The sequence below is a fragment of the Nycticebus coucang genome, chromosome 20 (assembly GCF_027406575.1).
Source record: "Nycticebus coucang isolate mNycCou1 chromosome 20, mNycCou1.pri, whole genome shotgun sequence".
NCBI classification, from domain to species: domain Eukaryota; kingdom Metazoa; phylum Chordata; class Mammalia; order Primates; family Lorisidae; genus Nycticebus; species Nycticebus coucang.
In genome coordinates this window covers 923,391-946,361 of record NC_069799.1, presented here as the reverse complement: position 1 = coordinate 946,361, position 22,971 = coordinate 923,391, and the positions used below count along the sequence as shown (strand labels likewise).

Here is a 22,971-nt window from a genome sequence, read left to right as displayed (position 1 = left end):
GGGAGACAGGGCAATATAGGTGTACAGTAGGGTACTTTGACACAACCTTAAAAAACCCCACCTTCTGGGGGTTGGGTGCCCAGTTGGGTGGTTCCCTTGAGGGGAGCAGCTCTTTGCTAACCTGGTCAGACACAGTACCCCACCTCCACCAAGTAGAGAGGAAAGACAAAAATGCTATAAATCAAACCAAAACAAGCAAACAGAAAACTTTATGGAGATAAAATTGGGTGAAAAACCAAGTCATAGTGGTAGAAACACTAGCAAAAATGAAGTTGTAGTTATTAAAAAAGGCAGCAATGGGAAATTATAATTAAACTAGAAAAATTGAGAAAGAAAAAGGGATCTGTATGGAAAATATTGAAATTAAGAAACAAAAGAACATCAACAACGTCAAAATAAACAAACAAAAAAACCCAACCAAACAAAAAAAAAAGAAAAAAAAATACACAACCAAAACCAAAGCAGTTTGTATATGTTATTGAATATTGTCTGGGCAACACGTGGTCTTTTGGGGTATGAGATGTTAGTCACAGTTCTGATACGACTGGAGGCTGCTGATTTCTCAAACCCCAGCAGGTAGACACCCTAAATCTCTCTTCAGCCCACTTAAAAGGCACTTTGAACTTGTAAACTTGCTGAGCAGAAGCTTTCCCAGCTTTCTCGCTGGAATCACTGCTGAAGTGGCTATCCACTTACCCAGTGTGCCAAAACCAGTCTCACTCTGCCCCTGAGGGTTAGGGCCGCAAGGCGGCTCAGACCCCACCCTTAGGCTACTTGGTTGCTGGGTTACCAGCTCCCACCCGTTTCTAGCTCTGCGACCCTGAGGGCGGAGCTTGCCGGGGCAGATCACTGACAATGGTTCCGTGTGACCCACCGCCAAACACTATTAGCTCCGTCTGGCTCAGCGGCTCAGACTGGGGCCCTAGACAACGGCCAAAGCTCTCCGCACTCCCGCTCAGGCCTTCCCCAAGGCAGTTCAACTCAGTGCCAAGTCCAAGGACATCAAAACAGTTCACAGGTAAGGCCTTTGTGGTTTGCAGTCTCGCTGCTACTGAACTTACAGTTGTGGGCGGGTTTAAACGGATTGAACACACGCGACCACTTGCCGGTTTTCCACTGTTTTAGTCCTCCTCTTGGGGTCCAGAAGTCTCTCCCTGACTCCCTGTATCCTCATAGGAGTGATGATAGGCAGTTCCCACCAGCCAGAGATGCCTGGAGTCCAATCTCCCCAGACTCACGGTGCCCAGATGCAAGGAAGCTGTTACTCGGCTGCCATCTTGCTCCGCCCCCTCCCAGCTTTGCTTTTATTACTAAGAATTGCTTTGGCTATATAGGATTTCTTCTGATTCCATACAAAATGAAGAATTATTTTTTCCAAATCTCGAAAGAATGATGATGGTATTTTAATGGGATTGCTTTAGGTAGTAAAGACATTTTGACAAAGTTGATTCTTCCCAGCCATGAGCATGGTATGTTCTTTCATTTATTAATATCTTTTGCTATTTCTTTTCTTAGGATTTTGTAATTTTCTTTGTGGAGGTCCTTCACCTCTTTTGTTATGTATATTCCTAGGTATTTCATTTTGTTTGAAGCTATCATGAAGGGAATTATGTCCTTGATTAGCTTCTCATCTTGGCTGTTATTGGCATATACAAATTTGTGGACATTGATTTTATATACAGAGATATTGCTGTATTTTTTTTATCACTTCCAGAAGTCTTGTGGTTGAGTCTTTAGGGTTCTCTAAGATTGTATCATCAGCAACGAGCAGGAATTTGACCTCCTCTGAACCCATTTGTATGTCCTTTGTCTCCTTCTGTTGTATTGGCTAGAACTTCAGCACTATGTTGAATAGTAGTGGCAATAGAGGACAACCTTGTCTGGTTCCAGTTCTAAGTGGAAAGGCTTTCAGTTTTACTCCATTTAGCATAATACTAGCTGTGGGTTTGTTGTAGATGGCTTTGATCAGATTAAGAAATGTGTCACCTATGCTTAAATTCTTAACTGTTCTAACTAGAAAAGGAGGGTGAATTTTATCCAGTGCTTTTTCTGCATCTATTGAGGGAATCATATGGTTTTGGTTTTTGCTTCTGTTGATATGGTGAATTGTGTTTATGGACTTGTGTATGTTAAACCAGCCTCGCATCCCTGGGATGAAACCAGGATAAGCTCCAGTTTCTAGAGACATTTGTTTTAGACATTGTCTCTGCCACAGAGCTCAGCATATCCATCCCTCAAAATCTGTCAATACTTTCTACAACTTTTATTGCTTTATTTACTGCCCTTGTTACTAATCGTTTTGCTAGTAAGAATATATTCAAACCATTGATATTTCAGTAAGCTTCTAATGTTAATGTGCCTCATTTAGCAGCAGAGAATTTAAAATTTGTGCTGTCTTAATGAGTCTGTTGATTTCCTACTGCAGTATATATAAGGAAACAAATATTTTCTTTTGTAAGCTGGAAATATGCCATATCTTTTCAGTTTTCTAAGAACTGAAGTTTTCTCTTTAAAGTAGTGGGCTTCTTTATACCTTTTTAAAATTTCAGAATATTACAAATGTTTTGTTTATATAAATTGATTTTATTCAGTTTGAGTCAAAGTTATAAGTGTGCCCATCACCCAGAATTTATAACTTTGTAAATGTTTAATAATGAATAGAGGTAGAGGGTTCTGATTCAAACACATTTTTGTTATCAAAATTTGGCAAATACAGAAAACCAGTAAGAAGATTATATTAGTCTGTAATAATACCAGCCACAGCTAACAATTTTAACAATTGAAATATATCACTCCACTTTCTTCTATACATATACATTAGTATACTGTATTTCTTTTAAAAAAAAAACATTAGAATCTTGCAGGTCTACAGTGTTTTTTCTTATTTAAATAATGTCACACACTTTTCCTGTGTTATTAAATATTCTTCTGTGTGTTAATGGCTACACCATATTCATTGTATGTATACGCCAGAATTCCTTTAGCTAATACCTGGTATTAAAATTGGGTATGACCAGCCAAAGGAAGAACAAGACCCTTTCTCTACTGAAAGTAGCCAGATGTTGTGGCAGGTGCTTGTAATCCCAACTACTCAGGAGGCTGAGGCAAGAAGATGGCTTGAACCCAGGAGTTTGAGGTTGCTGTGAGCTATAATGCCACAGCACTCTACCTAGAGTGACAAAGACTGTCTCAAAAAAAAAATGGGTATTTTTATAAATATCACCTTGTTCATCTTCTTAAGGAAGCCTCCTTTGCTCTCTTACTTCTTATCACATCACTAACAATGTTTTGGAGTTTGCTTCTTCTTTCTTTACTGAGGTCTACTATTTTATTTAATCTTTGCATATTTGTTGGATTTCAAGTGGCATTTCATAATTTTAATATACAGTTTTGGGAATTTTCTTGAAGAATGTGTTTATTCGCCATGGGTAATTCATTTGTAGATTACCTAGCCAATTCCCATTCTTCACCCAGTGTATTGGAATGTTTAACTTTCTTCTAATGATGTATAGGTACTTTAAATATATAGAATGCACATCCCTTTTTCACATGTGTTGCAAATTTGTTTTGTCATTTTCCTTTGAATAATATTTGGAGTATTTGGAAGAAATATTTCTTTCTTTTTTTTTTTTTTGCTACAAGAATAATCAAGGGGTACAATGTGCTGGTTTCATGTACAATCTGAAATAGTCTCATTAAACTGTTCAATGTTTGCTATGAGAATAAGCAAGTGGACTGTGATCTCCAGGAATGGTGGCGTCTCACGCTTCTTGTGCACTTTCCTTTGGGGCCTCCAAGAGCTGGGGCAAGAAATATTTCAATTCTTATTAATCAAATCTGTTTATTCTTTGTTTCCCCCTTTTCTTGTATGTTAAGAACAACTTCCCCAGTACACAATCATCATTTATTTACATTTTCTTCCATTAAATTTGCTTAATATATCCCTCCCCTCATTTACTTAATTATTATGTTAAGACATTTATACTCTAGATTTCACTTTTTAAATTTAATATCTCCAGTTTATTTTAATGTAATAAATGGAGTAGGGGCTGTCTTCTTTTCCCAGCTGACTGGCTGACTCAGGCCTGTGTGGTGTTCAGTAGGGTCCCCACCTTTCCGGTCTCAGCATCGTGCCTCACAACGCTCTGACCCACTGCACTCTGATGTGCCTTTGGTCTTTATTATGTCACACTGAGGGTCTGTGCACATCACACCAGTGTGACAGCATTTCCGTCACAGTGGCTTCACTGTGCAGAGTGAAGTGCTCATCATGAGCATTTCACCACTTCTTTTTGCCACACTGCTTCCGTATCACATCTCACCAGGGCTACTGCAGTAGCTGCTAACTGATCTTACTGTTTCAGTTCACCTCCCATCCGGTCTGTTGTCAACATAGCAACAGTTATTTTTGTTTCTGACTTAGATCCTGACATTCCTCTGCCCTGGTGTCTGCAATGAGTCTCCATCTCACTCAGCCTAAAAGCCAAAGCCCTTGTGAGGCCTGTCATCCTGCTGCTCTTTCCAGAATGCCCTACCCTTTTTGCTATTCTTTGAACCTACTAGGCATGTGGACTCTGGATGGTTTCTAGCTCAGTTACTGGTGTGTCTCCAAACTTTAGGTTCTCGTCTGCACAAGAGGAACCACCTGTCTTGTTTATCTCACAGGATTAGGGTGGAAATGCTTTTTAGCTAAAGTCTTCTACATATTTCTATGTATAAGGCTTATTATAATTTTCAAATATCATCTTAAAATATGTCTTTTTTTGCTTTAGAAAGTTATTGTATCTATTCCCCTGTTCACAAACGATTGATTCAGACCTGTCTAGCAGATGGCTTCCTCTGAGGAAGTGAGAGTAGCCAAGTCAGGGTCTCTCAAAGAATTTATGGTCTAAAAGTGGGGGATCGATTTTTGAAAACAAAAAGTACATAAAATATTGCAGTGCTTCAAGGAAAACAAAGCATATATAAAGTATAGAAGGAACAAAGAAAGAATGTTCAGATCTCCCCAAATTAACACCAGAAGAGAGAAGAAGGAGCCAGGAAAAGTGTTATAGAGCTGACCTTGTTCTGAATCCTAAAACACAGTAGGTGGGGTTAGGTAAACAGGTGGGTGAAGGAGCAGTCTCCACACCCATCCCATTTTCTTAAAGTGTACCCTGTGAATTATTTATCACAACTACAATTAATTCCATTTGTAGGTGATGACTTACTTATTTTTAGTTGCACCTATCAAATTTAAGTCTACCCAGAGAGGCTCCATGTGTGTCTTATTCATTTCTATACACTAAGGTTCAGCATAGTGATTAGCTCAAGGGAAGAGAAGGGGAAAGGTGGGAGGGGAACACAGGAGGGCAGGAATGTGAGAAGGAAGGAACAGAAGAGCATGTCCGGTGGACACAGGATCTAAACTTAGCTATGTGACCTTGAACACGTTATTCAATCTCTTTGTGCCTTAGTCTTCTTAAGACTAAGGAGTTTTTGAGCATTTAAGGACACACTTCTTGGAAAGGGCTTACTTAGCACATTGTCAAATGTTTTGAGTGCTAGTCCTGTCTGCCAAGGTTGTGACCACCTTAGTTCAAACTACAACCAGGCTCTTAGGACAAAAAGTCCAAAAGTAAGGTCTTTCTTTCTGTCTAACAGTTTCAAGCATCAAAGCAACTTAGGTTGTTTTGTGTTGCAACTTAGAAGTTACACAGAGGGTGCCAAAAATGTATATATATTTTCAGAAAGGAAAAAAAAAGGTATGAAAATTATAATACCCAAGTCATGTTTGACATCTTTGAGTACAAGAGGTGCTCAAATGTGACTTGTATTCACCTTTTGTTATCAGTATGTATTGATTACTACAATTTTAATACAGTCTTTTCCTTTATTAAAATGAGTATATATTCTTTGGCACCCTGTGTGTATGTGAATATATATAGCCTGCAACAAAATTTTATCTTGGCCACTCAATCAGGAGGACATTTGTGTTCCAGGGTTGTCCTTGGCTATCTTGATGACTCAAGTGAGGACATCCAGGATCCAGTGAGTGACAAATTCTTCAAGGAGGTGTGGGTTTCAACAGCAGCTCGAAATGCTACAATTTATGATAAGGTGAGGCTCACATATTCTGCCCCTTTTTTCACTGAATTTCACCACAAAAGCCAAGAAATTAGGGTGACGCCTGTGGCTCAAAGGAGTAGGGCACCGGCCCCATATGCCAGAGGTGGCAGGTTCAAACCCAGCCCTGGCCAAAAACTGCAAAAAAAAAAAAAAAAAAGCCAAGAAATTATTATTTCTGCCTAGTATTGGTATAAATTATTCTTAGTGAATGTCAAAAGTCAACATATTTCCAGATCGTAGTTAAACCCCTATTTGTGGACACTGAGAAACAAAGTCTAAGCCCATCACAGACTTTGGTGGAAGAGAGGCTTTAGTGGCACACTGGACCCAATCTGACAAGGAATCCCTTGAAAGCACCCTCAGTGTGTAGTCACCTGGCATTTGGACATATCTAATGACAGAGAAGAGAAGACTCATGGGATCAAAAAATGAATTGGAGCTGGGTCCAATTCAGCTCGTCCAGTTGCCAGTGTTGTAACCTGTGCACAGTGACTCAACTTTCTGAGTCTTCCTTTCCTTGCCTATAAAGTGGAAAGGATCTCTCTAGTGTGGTTATGAGGCTGAAGAATGGCCTATTGAATGTATTTAGCACATAGAACAGAGTGAACAGCAAGCAGCCATTCTCATGATGAAGCTTGTTAATAATGAGACATGTCCTTTGTTGGATGGCTCTAATTTTAGAAAGATGTTTTAAAATGTTTGATGCATAGCAAAAGCATGTCTTGTGAAATCTGTCCATGGGTCATGATGAAGAATGTGTAAGAGTTAAGAGTTGTCTAACAGTTGAGCAGGTTACCTCAGGAAGTAGCAAGTTCCCCATCATGGAAAATATTTAAGCTGTGATCCATTGACCACCTTTGAGAAATTGGCAAATTTGTTTTTCTCCATGACTTCCATAGTTTCTCCTGGTGGAAAGACATTATTGTTAACAAAGCATAATGCTGTCCACATGGCCTTATTTCTTACTGAAGACTCAAGGCTATGGGTAAATAGGTCTTTTGTATAGTCTTAAAATGTTATTTTGCAAACACAGTGCACAATCAGATTGTTTGGGTCCTGGTTTGGGGAGAAACATCTATAAAAGACATTTGGGGACAGTAGGATAAATCTGAATATGGACATTATGGAATTAATTTTCTTCAATGTGAAAATGGTGATTATATAGACACATATTCTTATTTTTAAGAAATAAATGATAAAGTATTAAGGGATACTACACCTGCAGTGCATCTTACAAGGGTATATGTGAAACTTGGTAAATGTGGAATGTAAGTGTCTTGGCACAGTAACTGAGAGAATGCCAGGAAGGCTATGTTAACCAGCATGATGAAAGTGTGTCAAACGGTCTGTGAAGCTAGTGTATGATGCCCCATGATCATATCAATGTACACAGCTATGATTTAATAAAAAAAAAAAATCACAAAAAACAAAACAAAAAAGCCCTGATCTGTGCAATCTGGGGGTGCCCCAGGAATGCAGCACTGATTAGGTTACTGTGTTACCTTAATGGAATGCATTTAGGGCACAAGGGTTACTTTGACTCTAATCAACTGCAGCACAGCCAGAGTGCATTTCAATTCCTGAGTGGAAGACAGTAATATATCCTCACTCTGTCTGCCACAGAGAATGATCATCCTCTCTGGGTAAAACATCAACTTTAGTCTCTTCCCTATTTTAGACAACATCTAACCATTGAATAAAATGTATTATCTGCACAAAGTAGCAGGGAATGTAGTATAAAAATAAAGAAAACACAAGACAATAAAAACCCATGTTTTAAATTAAAAAAAAAAGTATTCAGGGCGGCGCCTGTGGCTCAAGGAGTAGGGCGCTGGTCCCATATGCCGGAGGTGGCAGGTTCAAACCCAGCCCCGGCCAAAAAACCACAAAAAAAAAAAATTTAAAAATTATTCAAGGATGATGTATTATGGTGTCTAAAACTCATTTTCAATTAGGAAATTGTTATATATTAATAATTGATAACTCTAAGTACAGCTATAGACAGGAGTATTTTCCTAAAAACAAGGAAAATATAATGTGCAATTTTCTTCTTAGACTCAAATCTCAAATTCAGAGGTGATTATTACCCCCCAAAGTAGTTTTAGTGTGGGCTAACATCAGTGTATCCTGCTGTTAATGACTTGTGTAGAGCAGATATTAGGATCTAGCTGTGATTTTTTTAATAGAAGCACATCTACCTATTTGTAGCATATAAGATAACCAATTCTTAAATCAGGTCTGTGCTGTAACATAAAACTAACAATTTGTTTCATAAAACACAAGCCTTGTCTGTTGGAATAATTGTTTTCCATAAAGGGTTTTGGAAGTTTCTTTCAAACTTACCACTCATTTTTCTTTCTTTCTTTTTTTTTTTTTTTATTGTTGGGGATTCCTTACCACTCATTTTTCTATTTACATTCTTATCAGGTGTTCCGGTGCCTTCCAAATGATGAAGTACACACTTTAATTCAGCTGAGAGAGTTTAGAAATAAGCCCAGATTAGCTGAGGAAGATCCCATTAGAGCTGAGGAGGAATTGAAAAAAATCCGTGGGTTCTTGGTACAATTTCCCTTCTATTTCTTGTCTGAAGAAAGCCTGCTACCTTCTGTTGGAACCAAAGAAGCCATAGTGCCTGTGGAGGTTTGGACTTAGGAGTTATGCTCATTTGCATAATAGATGTCCACCCTGAAGACCACACTACAGTGACTTTGAGGGTGACACAGCTGAAGCCAGGCCTGATGCAGTCTCAGGGGCCACCCACAGCCCTGTGGAGTGACTGGGAGGGGCTGCAGCCACACTGGGGACACTGGACATCAGCCAGGCTTTGTAAATCCTTTATAAATCATCTTGTAGTCCATACAGGCATTGTTCAAGACACTACTTATTACAGGAGCTGCTGTGATTCTTCAAGGTTGCATGGAATGCCCCCGCATCTGATCGTATAGTGGTGTTCACCCAGGTAAAGACTTGGTCATCATTCATTTTCAGTCACTGTTCCAACAGGCAGACTTTAGTCTACACAGCAGCCTGCATGAGGTACTTCTGATAAGGTTGACACTACATCTTGACACCACAAAGCAACAGGAAGGAATTAAATCCCAAAATTGAGGCAGAGATTTATTTCACTTGGCTCCCAAAGGCACTGACAAGATGTGTCCGTGTGATCAGACCCAGTGATCAAATGTGAAAGCAGATGTAGAATGTCTGAATACATGGCAACCAGATAAAACTCAAAACATTCAACCTCAGACACCTCCAAGATGTTAGTGGAGATCTCATCCAGATAAGACAAGAAGATTCTTTCTAGTCCTATACAATTTCCTATTATCTTGAGCTTCTGGATTGATTGAAGCTTGAGTTTCTACATTTCAAAACCAAACCAGTGAATATAATTTGTCTTTCAAGAGAATTGGAAGCTTCATAACTCCTACGGAATTAATTGGTATGTCTAACCTCATTTGATATTCAACCCTCCTGCTACATTATCTTCTTTAAGAAAAATTAATTGGTTGTAAAATGTGCCACACTTTGCTTGCATTATGAAATACACATTAACATTCCACCAAAGTATCCGAAGAAGTTAGGATACTTACTAAGTCACATTGTCCTAGTCTATGAATTGTTCTGAAAACATGTTTTTCTTCTGCTATTAGTGTACCCTTTGATGGACAAAAATTCTAATATAGAATAGAAGTACACTCACAGCCTGAAGAACTAATGTGGTTTCTAAAATGCCTATGCCCATAAAATATGGTGTAGGTGCAATAATTAGACATGTCTGTGGATCACCTGGACAGACTCTCATCTGGGTTGTTCTCCAAAGAAGTAAGCACCCAATTCCTGCTTTCACGGAATGGCCAAGAAAAGCACACAGTCAGTGATATAGATTAGTAGAAGAGAGAAACAGTGTCACATTTAGGAGAGGATCTCATATCCAGGGAACATTTCACAAATTTGCTAGGATTTGGGAAACAGCAATGGAAATGAATATTTTGGTGAGTAAATAACTTCTCATATGGCTAAAGATGGTAAAATGACTTCATTCTGTAACAACTGTAAATAAGACATTTGATACTTATAGAAAGAAGCTTATATTGGCCTATGAAGTATTGAGTGGATGTGAAATACCAAAGGATACCTTATTTCTTATTTAAAAATACTTTTTAAACTTTAGAACCGTCAACAAACTGGCACTGATTTTGTGCAAGATGTTCCCATGAAGCCATGAAGAATAAAAGCCTGAAAGGACCCTTTCTCTCTATCTTTTTTTTTTATTATTAAATCATAGCTGTATACATTAATGCAGTCCAGAGGTACAATGAGCTGGTTTCATATACAATCTGAAATATTTTCATCAAACTGTTTAACATAGCCTTCATGGCATTTTCTTAGTTATTGTATGAAGACATTTGAATTCTCCATTTAGTAAGTTTCACCTGTACCCATTCTAAGATGTACCGTAGGTGTGGCCCCACCAATTACCCTCCCACCACCCCAACCTCCCTCCTCCCCTCCCTTGGCTATTTCCCCATATTCTTGTGCTATAGTTGGATTATAGCCTTCATATGAAAGCTATAAATTAGCTTCATAGTAGGGTTGAATACATTGGATACTTTTTCTTTCATTCTTGAGATACTATGCTAAGAACAATATGTTCCAGCTCCATTTATGTAAACACGAAAGAGGTAAAGTCTCCATCTTTCTTTAAGGCTCCATAATAGTCCATGGTACACATGTACCACAATTTACTAATCCATTCGTGGGTCGATGGGCACCTAGGCTTCTTCCATGACTTAGCAATTATGAATTGGGCTGCAATAAACATTCTGGTACAGATGTCTTTCTTATATTGTGATTTTGGGTCTTCTGGGTATATATCTAGTAAAGGGGATTATAGGATCAAATGGCATGTCTATTTTTAGATCTCTGAGTATTCTCCAAACATTCTTCCAAAAGGAACGTATTAGTGTGCATTCCCACCAGCAGGGTAGAAGTGTGCCCTTTTCTCCACATCCACACCAACATCTCTGGTTTGGGGATTTTGTTATGTGGGCTAATCTTACTGGAGTTAGGTGATATCTCAAAGTAGTTTTGATTTGCATTTCTCTGATGATTAAGGATGATGAGCTTTTTTTCACGTGTCTGTAGATCGCACATCTGTCTTCTTTAGAGAAGTTTCTCTTCAAGTCCTTTGCCCATCCTGAGATGGGATCACTTGTTCTTTTCTTGCTAATACTTTTGAGTTCTCTGTGGATTCTGGTTATTAAACTTTTGTTGGAGGAATAACCTGCAAATATTTTCTCCCTTTCTGAGGGCTGTCTGCTTCCTATTCTTATTATGTTCTTGGCTGTGCAGAAGCTTTTTAGTTTTATCAGATCCCAGTAGTGTATTTTTGATACTGCTTCAATTGCCTTCAATTCACCCAAGCCGATTCCTTCAAGAGTTTTCCCTGCACTTTCTTCAAGTATTTTTATAGTTTCATGTCTTAAGTTTAAATCTTTTATCCAGTGAGAGTCTATCTTAGTTAATGGTGAAAGGTGTGGGTCTAGTTTCAGTCTTTTACAGATCGCCAGCCAGTTCACCCAGCACCATTTGTTAAATACGGAATCTTTTCCCCACTGAATGTTTTTAATTGGCTTTTCAAAGATCAAATAATGGTAAGTAGCTGTATTTATCTCTTGGTTCTCTGTTCTGTTCCAGACATCTACCTGTCTGTTTTTGTGCCAGTACCATGCTGTTTTGATCACTATCAATTTATAGTACTGTCTCAGGTCTGGTAGCGTGATTCCTCCTGCTTTGTTTTTATTTCTGAGTAATGTCTTGGCTATTCAAGGTTTTTTCTGATTCCATATAAAATGAAGTATTATTTTTTGAGATCTTTAAAATATGACAATGGAGCATTAATATGAATTGCATTAAAATTATATATTTTTTTGGGTAGTATGGCCATTTTAACAATGTTGATTCTTCCCAGCCATGAGCATGGTATGTTTTTCCATTTGTTAACATCTTCAGCTATTTCTTTTCTTAAAGTTTCATAGTTCTCTTTATAGAGATCTTTCACATCTTTTTTTTAGGTAAACTCCCAAATATTTCATCTTCTTTGGCACTACCGTGAAAGGAATAGAGTCCTTGACTGTTTTTTCGGCTTGGCTATTGCTGGTATATATAAAGGCTACAGATTTATGGGTGTTGATTTTGTAGCCTGAGACATTGCTGTATTCCTTGTCACTTCTAAAAGTTTTGTAGTAGAATCCCTGGTGTTTTCCAGATATACGATCATATCATCTGCAAAGAGTGAAAGTTTGATCTCTTCTGACCCTATGTGAATACCCTTGATCACCTTTTCTTCCCTAATTGTGATGGCTAAAACTTCCATTACAATGTTAAAGAGCAGTGGAGACAATGGGCAGCCTTACCTGGTTCCTGATCTAAGTGGAAATGATTTCAATTTAACTCCATTCAATACGATATTGGCTGTGGGTTTGCTGTAGATGGCCTCTATTAGTTTAAGAAATGTCCCTTCTATACCCATTTTCTTAAGTGTTCTGATCATGAAGGGATGCTGGATATTATCAAAAGCTTTTTCTGCATCAATTGAGGGAATCATATGGTCTTTATTTTTTAGTTTGTTTATGTGCTGAATTACATTTATAGATTTATAAATGTTCTCCCAGCCTTGAGAACCTGGGATAAAACCCACTGGTCACGGTGTATAATTTTTTTGATGTGTTGTTGGATTCTGTTTGTTAGGATCTTATTGAATATTTTTGCATCAATATTCATTAGTAATATTGGTCTATAATTTTCTTTTCTTGTTGGGTCTTTCCCTGGTTTAGGGATCAAGGTGATGTTTCCTTCATAGAATGTGTTGGGTAGTATTCCTTCTTTTTCTATATTGTGGAAGAGGTTTAGTAATATGGGCACTAGTTCTTCTTTAAAGGTTTGGTAGAATTCTGACATGAAGCCATCTGGTCCTGGGATTTTCTTTTTAGGGAGATTTTGTATGGTTGATGCTATTTCAGAACTTGATATAGGCCTGTTCAACATTTCAACTTTGTTCTGGCTAAGTCTTGGTAGGTGGCATGCTTCCAAGTATTGGTCAATTTCCTTCAGATTTTCGTATTTCTGAGAGTAAAATATTTTGTAATATTCATTAAGGATTTTTTTAATTTCTGAGGGGTCTGTTGTTATTTCGTCTTTATCATTTCTGATTGATGGAATTACAGATTTTACTCTTTTTTTTCCTGGTTAGCTTAGCCAATGGCTTATCTATTTTATTGACCTTTTCAAAAAACCAACATTTGGATTTATTGATCTGTTGTATAAGTCTTTTGTTTTCAATTTCATTTAATTCAGCTCTAATTTTGGTTATTTCTTTTCTTCTACTGGCTTTGGTGTTGGAATGCTCTTCCTTCTCCAGTTGCTTGAGATGTCCCATTAAGTTGTTAACTTCCTCTCTTTCCGTTTTCTTGAGGAAGGCTTGCAGTGCTATATATTTCCCTCTTAGGAGTGCCTTTGCAGTATCCCAGAGGTTCTGATAATTTGTGTCTTCATTGTTATTTTATTTCAAAAATTTGGTAATTTCCTTCTTAATCTCATCTATGAGCCATCTATCCTTTAGCATAAGGTTATTTACCTTCCATGTTTTGTATGATATGCAGATTCCTGTTTTTATTGAGTTCACAATAGTCTGAGAAGATGCAAGGAATAATTTCTATTTTTTTTAATTTTCTGAGGTTAGACTTGTGACTTAGGATGTGATTGATTTTGGAGTATGTTCCGTGGGCTGATGAGAAGAATTGTGTATTCAGTTTTGTTGGGATGAAATGTTCTGTAGATGTCTGTTAAATCCAGATGTTGAATGGTTAAGTTTAAATCTAAGATTTCTTTGCTTAGCTTCTTTTTGGAGGATCTATCCATACACTGTAAAGGGGTGTTAAAATCTCTGACTACTATGGGACTGGAGGAAATCAAGTTGCTCATGTCTGTTAGAGTTTCTCTTATAAATTTAGGTACATTCTGGTTTGGTGCATAAATATTAATAATTGAAATATCATCATATTGAGTATTACCTTTAACAAATATGAAGTGTTTATCCTTCTGCTTCTTATTTTGGTTGGTTTAAAGCCTATTGTATCTGCAAATAGGATTGCAACACCTGCTTTTTTCTGCTTTCCATTTGTCTGGAATATAGATAACCATCCCTTCACCTTGAGTCTTTATTGATTTTTTAAGGTAAGATGAGATTCTTGTATGCAGCAGATATCTGGCCTGAGTTTTTGTATTCAGTCAGCCAACCTGTGCCTCTTTAGAGGACAATTTAAACCATTCACATTAATTAAGAATATTTATAAGCCTTTTGAATGTCTGGTGGACATTTTTAATCCTTTTGTGACTGTGAAAGTTGGAATTTGATCAAAAGTTTCTGGGTGAGTTTACTTTTATGGTGGAGGATTACTCTGGTCATTATGGAAGATAGGTCTGAGAATATCCTGGAGAGCTGGTTTAGTTATGGCAAATTTCTTCAACATGTGAATGTCATTAAAGTATTTAATTTCTCCATCATAAACTCAGTTTAGCTGGATACAGAATCCTGGGTAGAAAGTTATTTTGTTTTCGGAGATTAAAAGTCGATGACCACCCTCTTCTGGCTTGAAAGCTTTCAGCAGAGAGATCAGCAGTCATTCTAATATTCTTCCCCTTGTAGGTTATGGTTTTTTACGTCTGGCTGCTTTCAGAATTTTCTCCTTCATATTAACTTTAGTGAAATTGATTATGATGTTTCTGGGGGATGTTTTATTTGGGTTGAGTCGTGCTGGAGTTCTGAAACTGTCTGCTATCTGAATTTCAGAATCTCTTAGCATGTCTCAAAAGTTCTCTTTCATAATCTCATGAAGAAGAGACTCTGGACCTTGTGAAGCCACTTCACTGCTTTCAGGGATCCCTGTAAGGCGAATATTGATTTTCTTCAAATTATCCCAGAGCTCTCTGAGAGAGTGATCAGTTTTTGCCCTCCATTTCTCTTCCTCTTTGAAAGTTTGGGAGCATTCTAAAGCTTTGTCTTCAATGTCAGAAATCCTTTTTTCTGCTTGCTCCATTCTGTTACTGAGGGATTCTACTGTATTTCTCAGATCTTTGAGGGCTGCAACTTCTTATCTCAATGTGTCAAAATCTTTGGTCATTTGGTCTTTGAATTCATTGAATTCTTGAGATATCTTTTGGATTGCTGCTTGAAGTTCTAATTCGATCTTGTTTGCTATCCAGATTCTGAATTTGATTTCTGACATCTCAGCCATTTGTTTATGCATGGGATCTTCTGCTGTGTCTGCTTTGTTGTTCCTTGGGGGAGTTTATCTACTCTGATTATTCATATTGCCAGAGTTTTTCCATTGATTCTGCTCCATTATTGTTTTTCACTGTTGGCTCTGGCCATCCTTAGAGTTGGGGAGGTGTCTCTCCAAGATTAGACCCCAGTGGGATCACTCTATTGTTGCTGGATCTTTGTAGGGAGTGACCCTCTGGGACTGTCCCAGCCAGGAAGTTCTGGCTTTGGGAGCAGCTCCGGAGTGTGGCACACCTGGATCCAGCAATTGGGCGGGGGATGGTGCACATGGTTCTGGGAGTACCTGGTGCCTGGTGACTTTGGCACAAGGAGCCCAGGGCTCCAGCCATCTTTGGCCAGGAGGAGGGCTCTGCACAGAGGCAAGGAGGACTCTGGAGGGAGGTGCAGGTCATGCAGCATACAGAGTTCCTGGCCAGACACATGGGGCTGGTGTGGAGGTAGGGAGGGTATAGGAGGGAGGACGCAGTTTGCGTGGCTCCCAGAGTTCCTGGCCAGGGTGGGCAGAGGCCTGGTGGGCACAGGGCGTGGGGCCACATGGTTGCCAGTGGAGTCCCTGGCCAAGGCATGCATGCAGAGGCCCTGTGTGCGCAGGGCACTGGGCCACAGCAGAGTCCCTGGTGGGGGGAGGGAGGCCAGGCAGGCATAGGGCGCGGGGCCACGCAGTTGCCAGCGGAGTCCCTGGCCGGGGTGGGTATATGGAGGCCCAGCGGGTGTGGGGCGCGGGGCCACGCGGTTGCAGGCGGAGTCCCTGGCTGGGCAGGTGTGGGTTGCTGGACTGCGCTGTTGCCCACGGAGTCTCTGGCAGGGCTTGGGGGGAGGCTCAGTGTGGTCCCCACAGTCTCTTGTGGGGGACTGCTTGGTCTGTCAGACAGGGCAGGTGGCACTGCTCAAGGACCTCCTCCCTCAGTCTCAGCAGGGGTTAGGCTTCTGGTTCATCAGGTAAGGGGGAAAGTGTGTGCTGGGAGTTCAGAATGGCAGGGAAGATTCAGTTTTTCTGCCTAGCAAGAGAGTGTTCAGAGTCACAGGAGGGTCCCTCTGAGGAAGTAGTCCCCACTTCCCACAGCACTCATCCATAGGGTGAGACAAGAGGTCTATAGTTCACTGCTTATCTGTAGAAAACCCGCAGGAGCAAACAAAGAACGAAAAAGAAAGGAGACAAAAAAGCAAAAAACCCACAGCTTTCGTGGGGGTGGGGATGGACAGTTTTCCTTTCAGATGGATTTTGTACCTGAAGGTTGGTTTCTTGGAGTCACATCTTGTCTCAGCAGATGTGACCTGCAGTTATCATTTCTCTCTCAGCTGGGCTCCCAGTCTTCAGCATAATTGGGCTGTTTCTGGACATTATCTTTCCTTTTGGATAGGAGCCTCTTTCAGAAGCTGTTTCCAGTCAGCCATCTTGCCCTTCCCCCCAGGACCCTTTCTCTTAATACATCATTTGATCCAACCCCTCCCCATATTATAGATGAGGAAAGCAAGGCTCAGACTGGGTGAAGGGCTCCAGTGATTTTAGTACAGATAGTAGAACTGGGACCGGCAAACTAACTGCAGTCTGTTGTTGGCCTCTCTCCTTGTCCCTGTCCAAAAATGAGGACATGCAGAAGTAGACTGTGGACAGGATATTGCTAAGCCATTTTGAGCCATGGGATATTGTGTATTTATGTATTTGTCTGTCTCCCCTCTACTAGAATATAAGTGTCAGGGGGCAGGGACTTTACTGTATTTTGTTAATCATGTATCCCCAGAGACTGAAACAGTGCCTGGCACATAGGAGATATCAATAAGTGTTTGTGAAATGAATGAACAAGGTAGAGGAGAGAGCTAATGAAATGAAAAACTTGTCTCAGACAAGAAATCTTACTTCTGGTTTCTATGGCAGGTTTGTTTTCTGTTGCACTTTCTAAAAGCTAATATGCTCATCTGCAAAGAGGCAATGAGATTTACTTGAAAGATGTTCTCAAAAAGTCAGTGCACTAACTGCCTCTTTTGTAGCAGCAGTTAACATGGTGCAGCATTCTGCAAAAAGCACATGGAAGGTGGGCACTGTGACCTGGCATCTGTCATTCTCTGATGGCATTACTGCCTCCTACAAGTTCAAATAATTTATCTTTGGCATTGAATGTTGATAAAAATTTTCAAATGTAAATATCTCAAAGCCTTGAAAACCTATAATGAATCTGTTCAACATTTCAAATTGACTGTAATGTTTTGAAATGTCTGTAAAATCTATACCTGACACCTTGCTAATGACTGTAATAATTTTTGTTTTCAGGAAGGCAAAATTATAAGAAATGAAAGACAGAACGTGGTTATGGTCTTTCAAAGCTAGTCAGACTGGCAAGGCTTAGTTGTTAGAGAACTCCCTCAGCACAGCCAGCCTGGCACAGACATTTGTTCTGAATTATAAATCTGGCCCATGACTCCCAATTCAGTGGGTGTTTCTAGTACTCAGTGCAATGCTTCACAGAGAGGCACAGAGGGCTGCTCCTCAGATAACTGTGTGGCACACTGTAAAACAAAATACTGACTTTCAAAGCACCTTTGAAAGAAAATTTCATCTGTAGGTACTTAAAATATGGACAGTTAACTTCTTATGTAAGAACTGTGGAAATTAAAATATATTATGAATTAATAGTCTTTCCAATGAAAACAAGTTGAGAAGTCATTTTACAAATATGAGACTAGGCAAAATAGATTTTATGTATACATAGTGCAAACCTGCACTTATTTCTGCATCTCTTCATTCTTCATTCTTTCTACTTCTATCCCCAACAAAATCACCTCCTTATTATGTATTTTAGATGACAAGAAAAAGCACCCTGGAAAAATCAAAATGAGGCTTTGTGCTAGTCTGCCCAGGCTGCTATACAGGTGCCACAGACTGGTGGCTTAAACACCAGGAGTTTACTTTCTCTCAGTTTTGGAGGCAAGAAGCCTGGGATCATGGAACCGGTGTGGTTGGTTTCTGGTGAGGGCTCTCCCTGGCTTCACTGTGTGCCCACATCGTCTTCTCTCTGTGTGAGCACAGGAAACAGAGAATAAGCTTCTTGGTGTTTCTTCTTATGAGGACACTAATCCCATCATGGGCACCCCACCTTTGTGACCTTTTTTAACCCTAATTGCCTCTCAAAGGCCCTGTCTACAAACACCATCATGTTGGGGGCATGAGCTTCAATATGAATTTGGGGGGACTCAAACATTCACTGTATAACAAACTGCTGCAACAAATCTTCATTTAACCCATACTTGTTGTCAGTGTCTGACAAAGTAATTATTTCTTTCACAGACCTCATTTTTCTCTCTCACATGATCTGATGTGGCACTTGAGCATTTTCAGGTGGCTATCACCCTGTATATAAGAGGGTGAAGAGAACCGTCATGTCTCCTGCTTTCTCTGCTCTCTCTTATATAAAATGAGCAAATGCTAAAGGATTTCTAAGTGTGCTTAGGAGTATATTGTCATTTCCTTAGAACATTTTCTGAGGTCAATTATTACTGGCAGCTTGGAGATATGAAATGAGCTTACCCATAGTTAGGCCTTGAGAAATTCTTTTTTTTTTTTTTTTTTAGACAAAGTCTCATTATGTCACCCTCAGTAGAGTACTGTGGCATCACAGCTCACAGCAACCTCAAATCTTGGGCATAAGCGATTCTCTTGCCTCAGCCTCCCAAGTGGCTGGGACTACAGGCACCTGCCACAATGCCCAGTTATTTTTTGGTTGTAGTTGTTGTTGTTTAGCAGGCCTGGGCTGTGTTCCAAGCCATCGGTTCCGGTGTATGTGGCTGGTGCCCTAGCCGCTGAGCTACAGACACCAAGCCAGAGAAAATCTTGAATATAGAAATTCATTAGAAAAGAAATTCATCAGTTTCTCTCAATGAGATGCAGTAGAGGAATCAACAGATTTGCATTATTTTTAAGAGTGGCAAGAATATGACCCCTGATGTAATTCATGTGTCTGATATTCCTGACTTTCACTTGAGATTAGAAGGATTCATTAAAAGAATCCAAAATTTTATGGCTTCATTTTACAAGTTATTTTATATCATTTATGAATTTTAACTTAAAAATAAGTTAAAAAAACAAACTTGGATAAATGAAAATTTGTCACACCAATCCCCAACCAAAATATGGGCTCAATTACTCTTCCCTATTTCCAAGCAACTATAATTCTTTACTTTATTCTAAATAGATGTATTTAAGTAAACGTCATCCAAGCTCTGCATAACTCCAGGGAATACAACATCATGCCTTAATCATGTATATTCCACTTAGCTTGTTCAATAAAATGGACTCCACCAAAGGTTCTGATATTCTCCATTTAAAAATTTCACATCTGGGCGGCACTTATGGCTCAAAGGAGTAGGGTGCCAGCCCCATATGCTGGAGGTGGCAGGTTCAAACCCAGCCCTGGCCAAAAACTGCAAAAAAAAAAAAAAAAAAAATCACATTTGTGTATTGTAGTGGAGCACACACTCAGACAAACATTGGATAATGAGCATTCATTCAGAATACCTAGCTAATCTGGGGAACACTGGGGCACCTAGCTTCCCCTTTAGGATAGGATTTGGCAAATTAAGGCTAGGTTTCCTGTTTTTGTAAATAAAATTTCATTGGAACACAGCCATACCCATTTACTGATGTGCCTTCATGATTGGGTTATCCATGTACCCTAAAATATTTACTATATTTTAGAAAAGCCTGCTTCTAAAGAGAGCAGAGAATATCCAGATAACATACCTTGACCAAACAGATTTGGGAAGTTTTAATTTCTTCCATCAACGGGGTTTTCAAGTCTCCTTACTCTAGGGCCCAACATTTTCCAAGGTGTTTATTCTAAGAACATAGTCAAGTTCTTTCAGGAATGAAAATCACATGGTTTTTTGGTTTTGGAAAGAGAAGAAGTAATCAGCTTAAGTAGGCTTCTTCCAGGCAAGCACTCACAGACAAGCGTAATTAAAAACATGTGTAATTAAAGTGTTACATAAATGAGGCTGCATATGCCAATGTGTTTGTATTCAGAATAATTGTGAAATCAAGAAGCTCAGTTTCCCCAGATTTTTCTTCTATGAAGCATTGGAAATGGTATATAGGTGCTTTCTTAGCTTCGCAATCAATGCTGGTCCTTTCAAGTCTTTGTCTTTAAATGTAAATATTCCTTAATTGAGCAATTAAAAGTGTAAAGTCAGCAGTGCCCCTCAGTTTGGAAATCAGACTCATTCCACACATAGGGTTTAGAGCCAGAGTGCAGCGTGTGGGATGACACAACCACGCGCCTCTGAGGCCTCCCTGCGTACCCACATCATGGTGTTCCCTCCCAGCCAGGCCTCTTTCATGTGTGAGGTGCAACCATGTGCAGGGGTCCTCAAACTGTGGCCCACGGGCCACATGAGGCGGTGTGATTGTATTTGTTGCCATTTTGTTTTTTTACTTCAAAATAAGATATGTGCAGTGTGCCTAGGAATTTGTTCATAGTTTTTTTGTTTGTTTTTTTTTAACTATAGTCTGGCTCTCCAAAGGTCTGAGGAACAATGAATTGGCCCCCTGTTTAAAAAGTTTGAGGACGCCTGGTGTAGAGTGATGAGAATTCCTTATAAAAGACCAGTCAGGCCCTCAATAATCACATAGCTAGCAGGGCCTGGGCGGGGTGCTGGGAACAGCTGCCTGAGGCTGCCCAGGATCTACACCTCAGCGGTATTCCCATTTGAGCAAATGGAGAGTGCAAAACCATTTCCATTCTCAAAAAAGAAAATGCCTGAAATAAGAGGAAATTGGACAGAATAGTGGGAATTTCACCATGGTGGGCAGAACAGCAAAGACTGGAGTGTGATAAGCTCTGTTGTCTCAGGACATTAGACTCAGAATCAGGATGCACCAGTAGTGGTAATGGACGATGCCAAGAGCCTTGATGCCCACAGCCACTTCTGAGCACTTCTCGTTTCCATCCAGTCAATAGTTCTACAGCTGGTGCTTGGCAGCTCAGAGTTCCAAACAAACTCCAGTGCCCTCTGGACATGGTCATTGCCCTAAGCCTATCCTTTGCCCCCTTTATAACCACCTGGAAGGCTTTCATACAGCCCCCGGCCCACGAGGTGTTAGTTTGGAATTAATCACAGGTGCCAGTGTAAGGTGTGGGCCTCACCATCACTGAGCCCTCCAAACAGCTTAGCCAAACAGCTGCCAACTGGGAGAACCCTGGAGCAGACAGACCTTTCTGAGATCTTCAGACTCACAGTCACAGACTGTGAGACTGAAGTGAAAGCACTGTGCCTGGTGCATGTCAGGGACTTCCTATCATACCAGTGCTGGCACACTGGCCTTTAATCCACTCTCTATTAATTGGGACACCTAGCAGGGAGAACACACACTTTTGTGCATGCCCACACCCAGGTCTGGACATCTCTGCAATTCTGGGGGTGATCACATGATGGTAATTTCTAGGTAGAGGGAAGGAGGGCAGAAAGAGGTGTTTCAAGACCGAGATGATGAGGTGTGTCTGTCTACATCCCTATTATGCTTCCATGATCTGTTTCCTATTCCAGAGAGTACACCAAACAAAAGTCGTGCATGAACTAATGCCCCATAGACCAAAGAGAGAGATTTCTGAAATTCCTTTCCACTTTTATTTGGAAATGGGAGTTTCTATTATTGTAAATTTTGGTATCTGGGGCACAGTTTACAAGTGCGAGGCCCACAGGCTGCATTTAGCCCATATACAGGTTTATATGGACGGTTCAGTGTTTAACATTGTGAATTAGTTGCCAAATATAAAAATAGATACCATGTAAAATTTTGGTTTTATGACTTTTATGAAAAATGAGATGTGCAGGAGCAATGGACCACATGGCATCAATTCCTATTAGGGATGAGTGGCTCTCCCCTTTAAATGAACATATGCTATCTAGGTCACCACTGGCCCCACTATTCCATACTATTAAATGAGGACTGGGTTTCTGACTTGCTCTGACCAGTAGAATGTGGCAGCTGTGATGTTGTGTAACTTTCAAACCTGGGCCCCAGAGGTCTTCAGCCTCCACCCATAACATCTTACATTTGCAGGGCCATGAAAGGTTATATGGAGAGAGGGGACTAGATGAAAGCCAGCACAACTGAGAGATATGGCCTTGAGGCTGTACTAGGTCATCCAGACCCAGCCAAGCTGCCAGAGAAATTCACAGAAGAGCCACTCAGCTGAGCCAAGCCAAACCTGCTGATCCACAGAATTACGAGCAAATAAAATTACCCTTGGCTCAAACCACTAAGTTTCAGAATGGCTTGTGACACACCAACAGGTCATCGAGAGTCAAGCTTCTTCAGGGTACTGTGTGCTCCTTTTTCACACTGTAACTGCTCTGTGACTGACTTCTGGCCTCTAGATTCTCCACCTAAACTGACCTACCTATGTATTTTACACTTTTTATTAATGTATAACACAGAAAGTGCATATGTTATGAATATGCAGGTTGATGAATTTTCACAGGCTTAATGAATGCATGTAAGCAGCATCCAAATCAAGAAAGCT

The 22,971-nt window shown here is 39.9% G+C and overlaps 1 protein-coding gene across 6 annotated transcripts in view; it reads left to right on the top strand.

Annotated features, from left to right (window-relative positions):
- PLD1 (phospholipase D1) overlaps positions 1-22,678 on the top strand; it is a 354,936-nt gene extending 332,258 nt beyond the window's left edge. For 5 of the 6 annotated variants that reach the window (XM_053572727.1, XM_053572729.1, XM_053572726.1 and 2 more), the window contains 2 exons: positions 5,982-6,099; positions 8,536-10,903. In XM_053572727.1, the coding sequence (XP_053428702.1) occupies positions 5,982-6,099; positions 8,536-8,760 (343 nt within the window). In that variant the 3' untranslated portion in view covers positions 8,761-10,903. Of the gene's footprint in view, positions 1-5,981; positions 6,100-8,535; positions 10,904-22,508 lie in introns of those variants that run through there. The other variant, XM_053572730.1, reaches the window with a different exon arrangement.
- Positions 22,679-22,971: the final 293 nt, after the last annotated feature.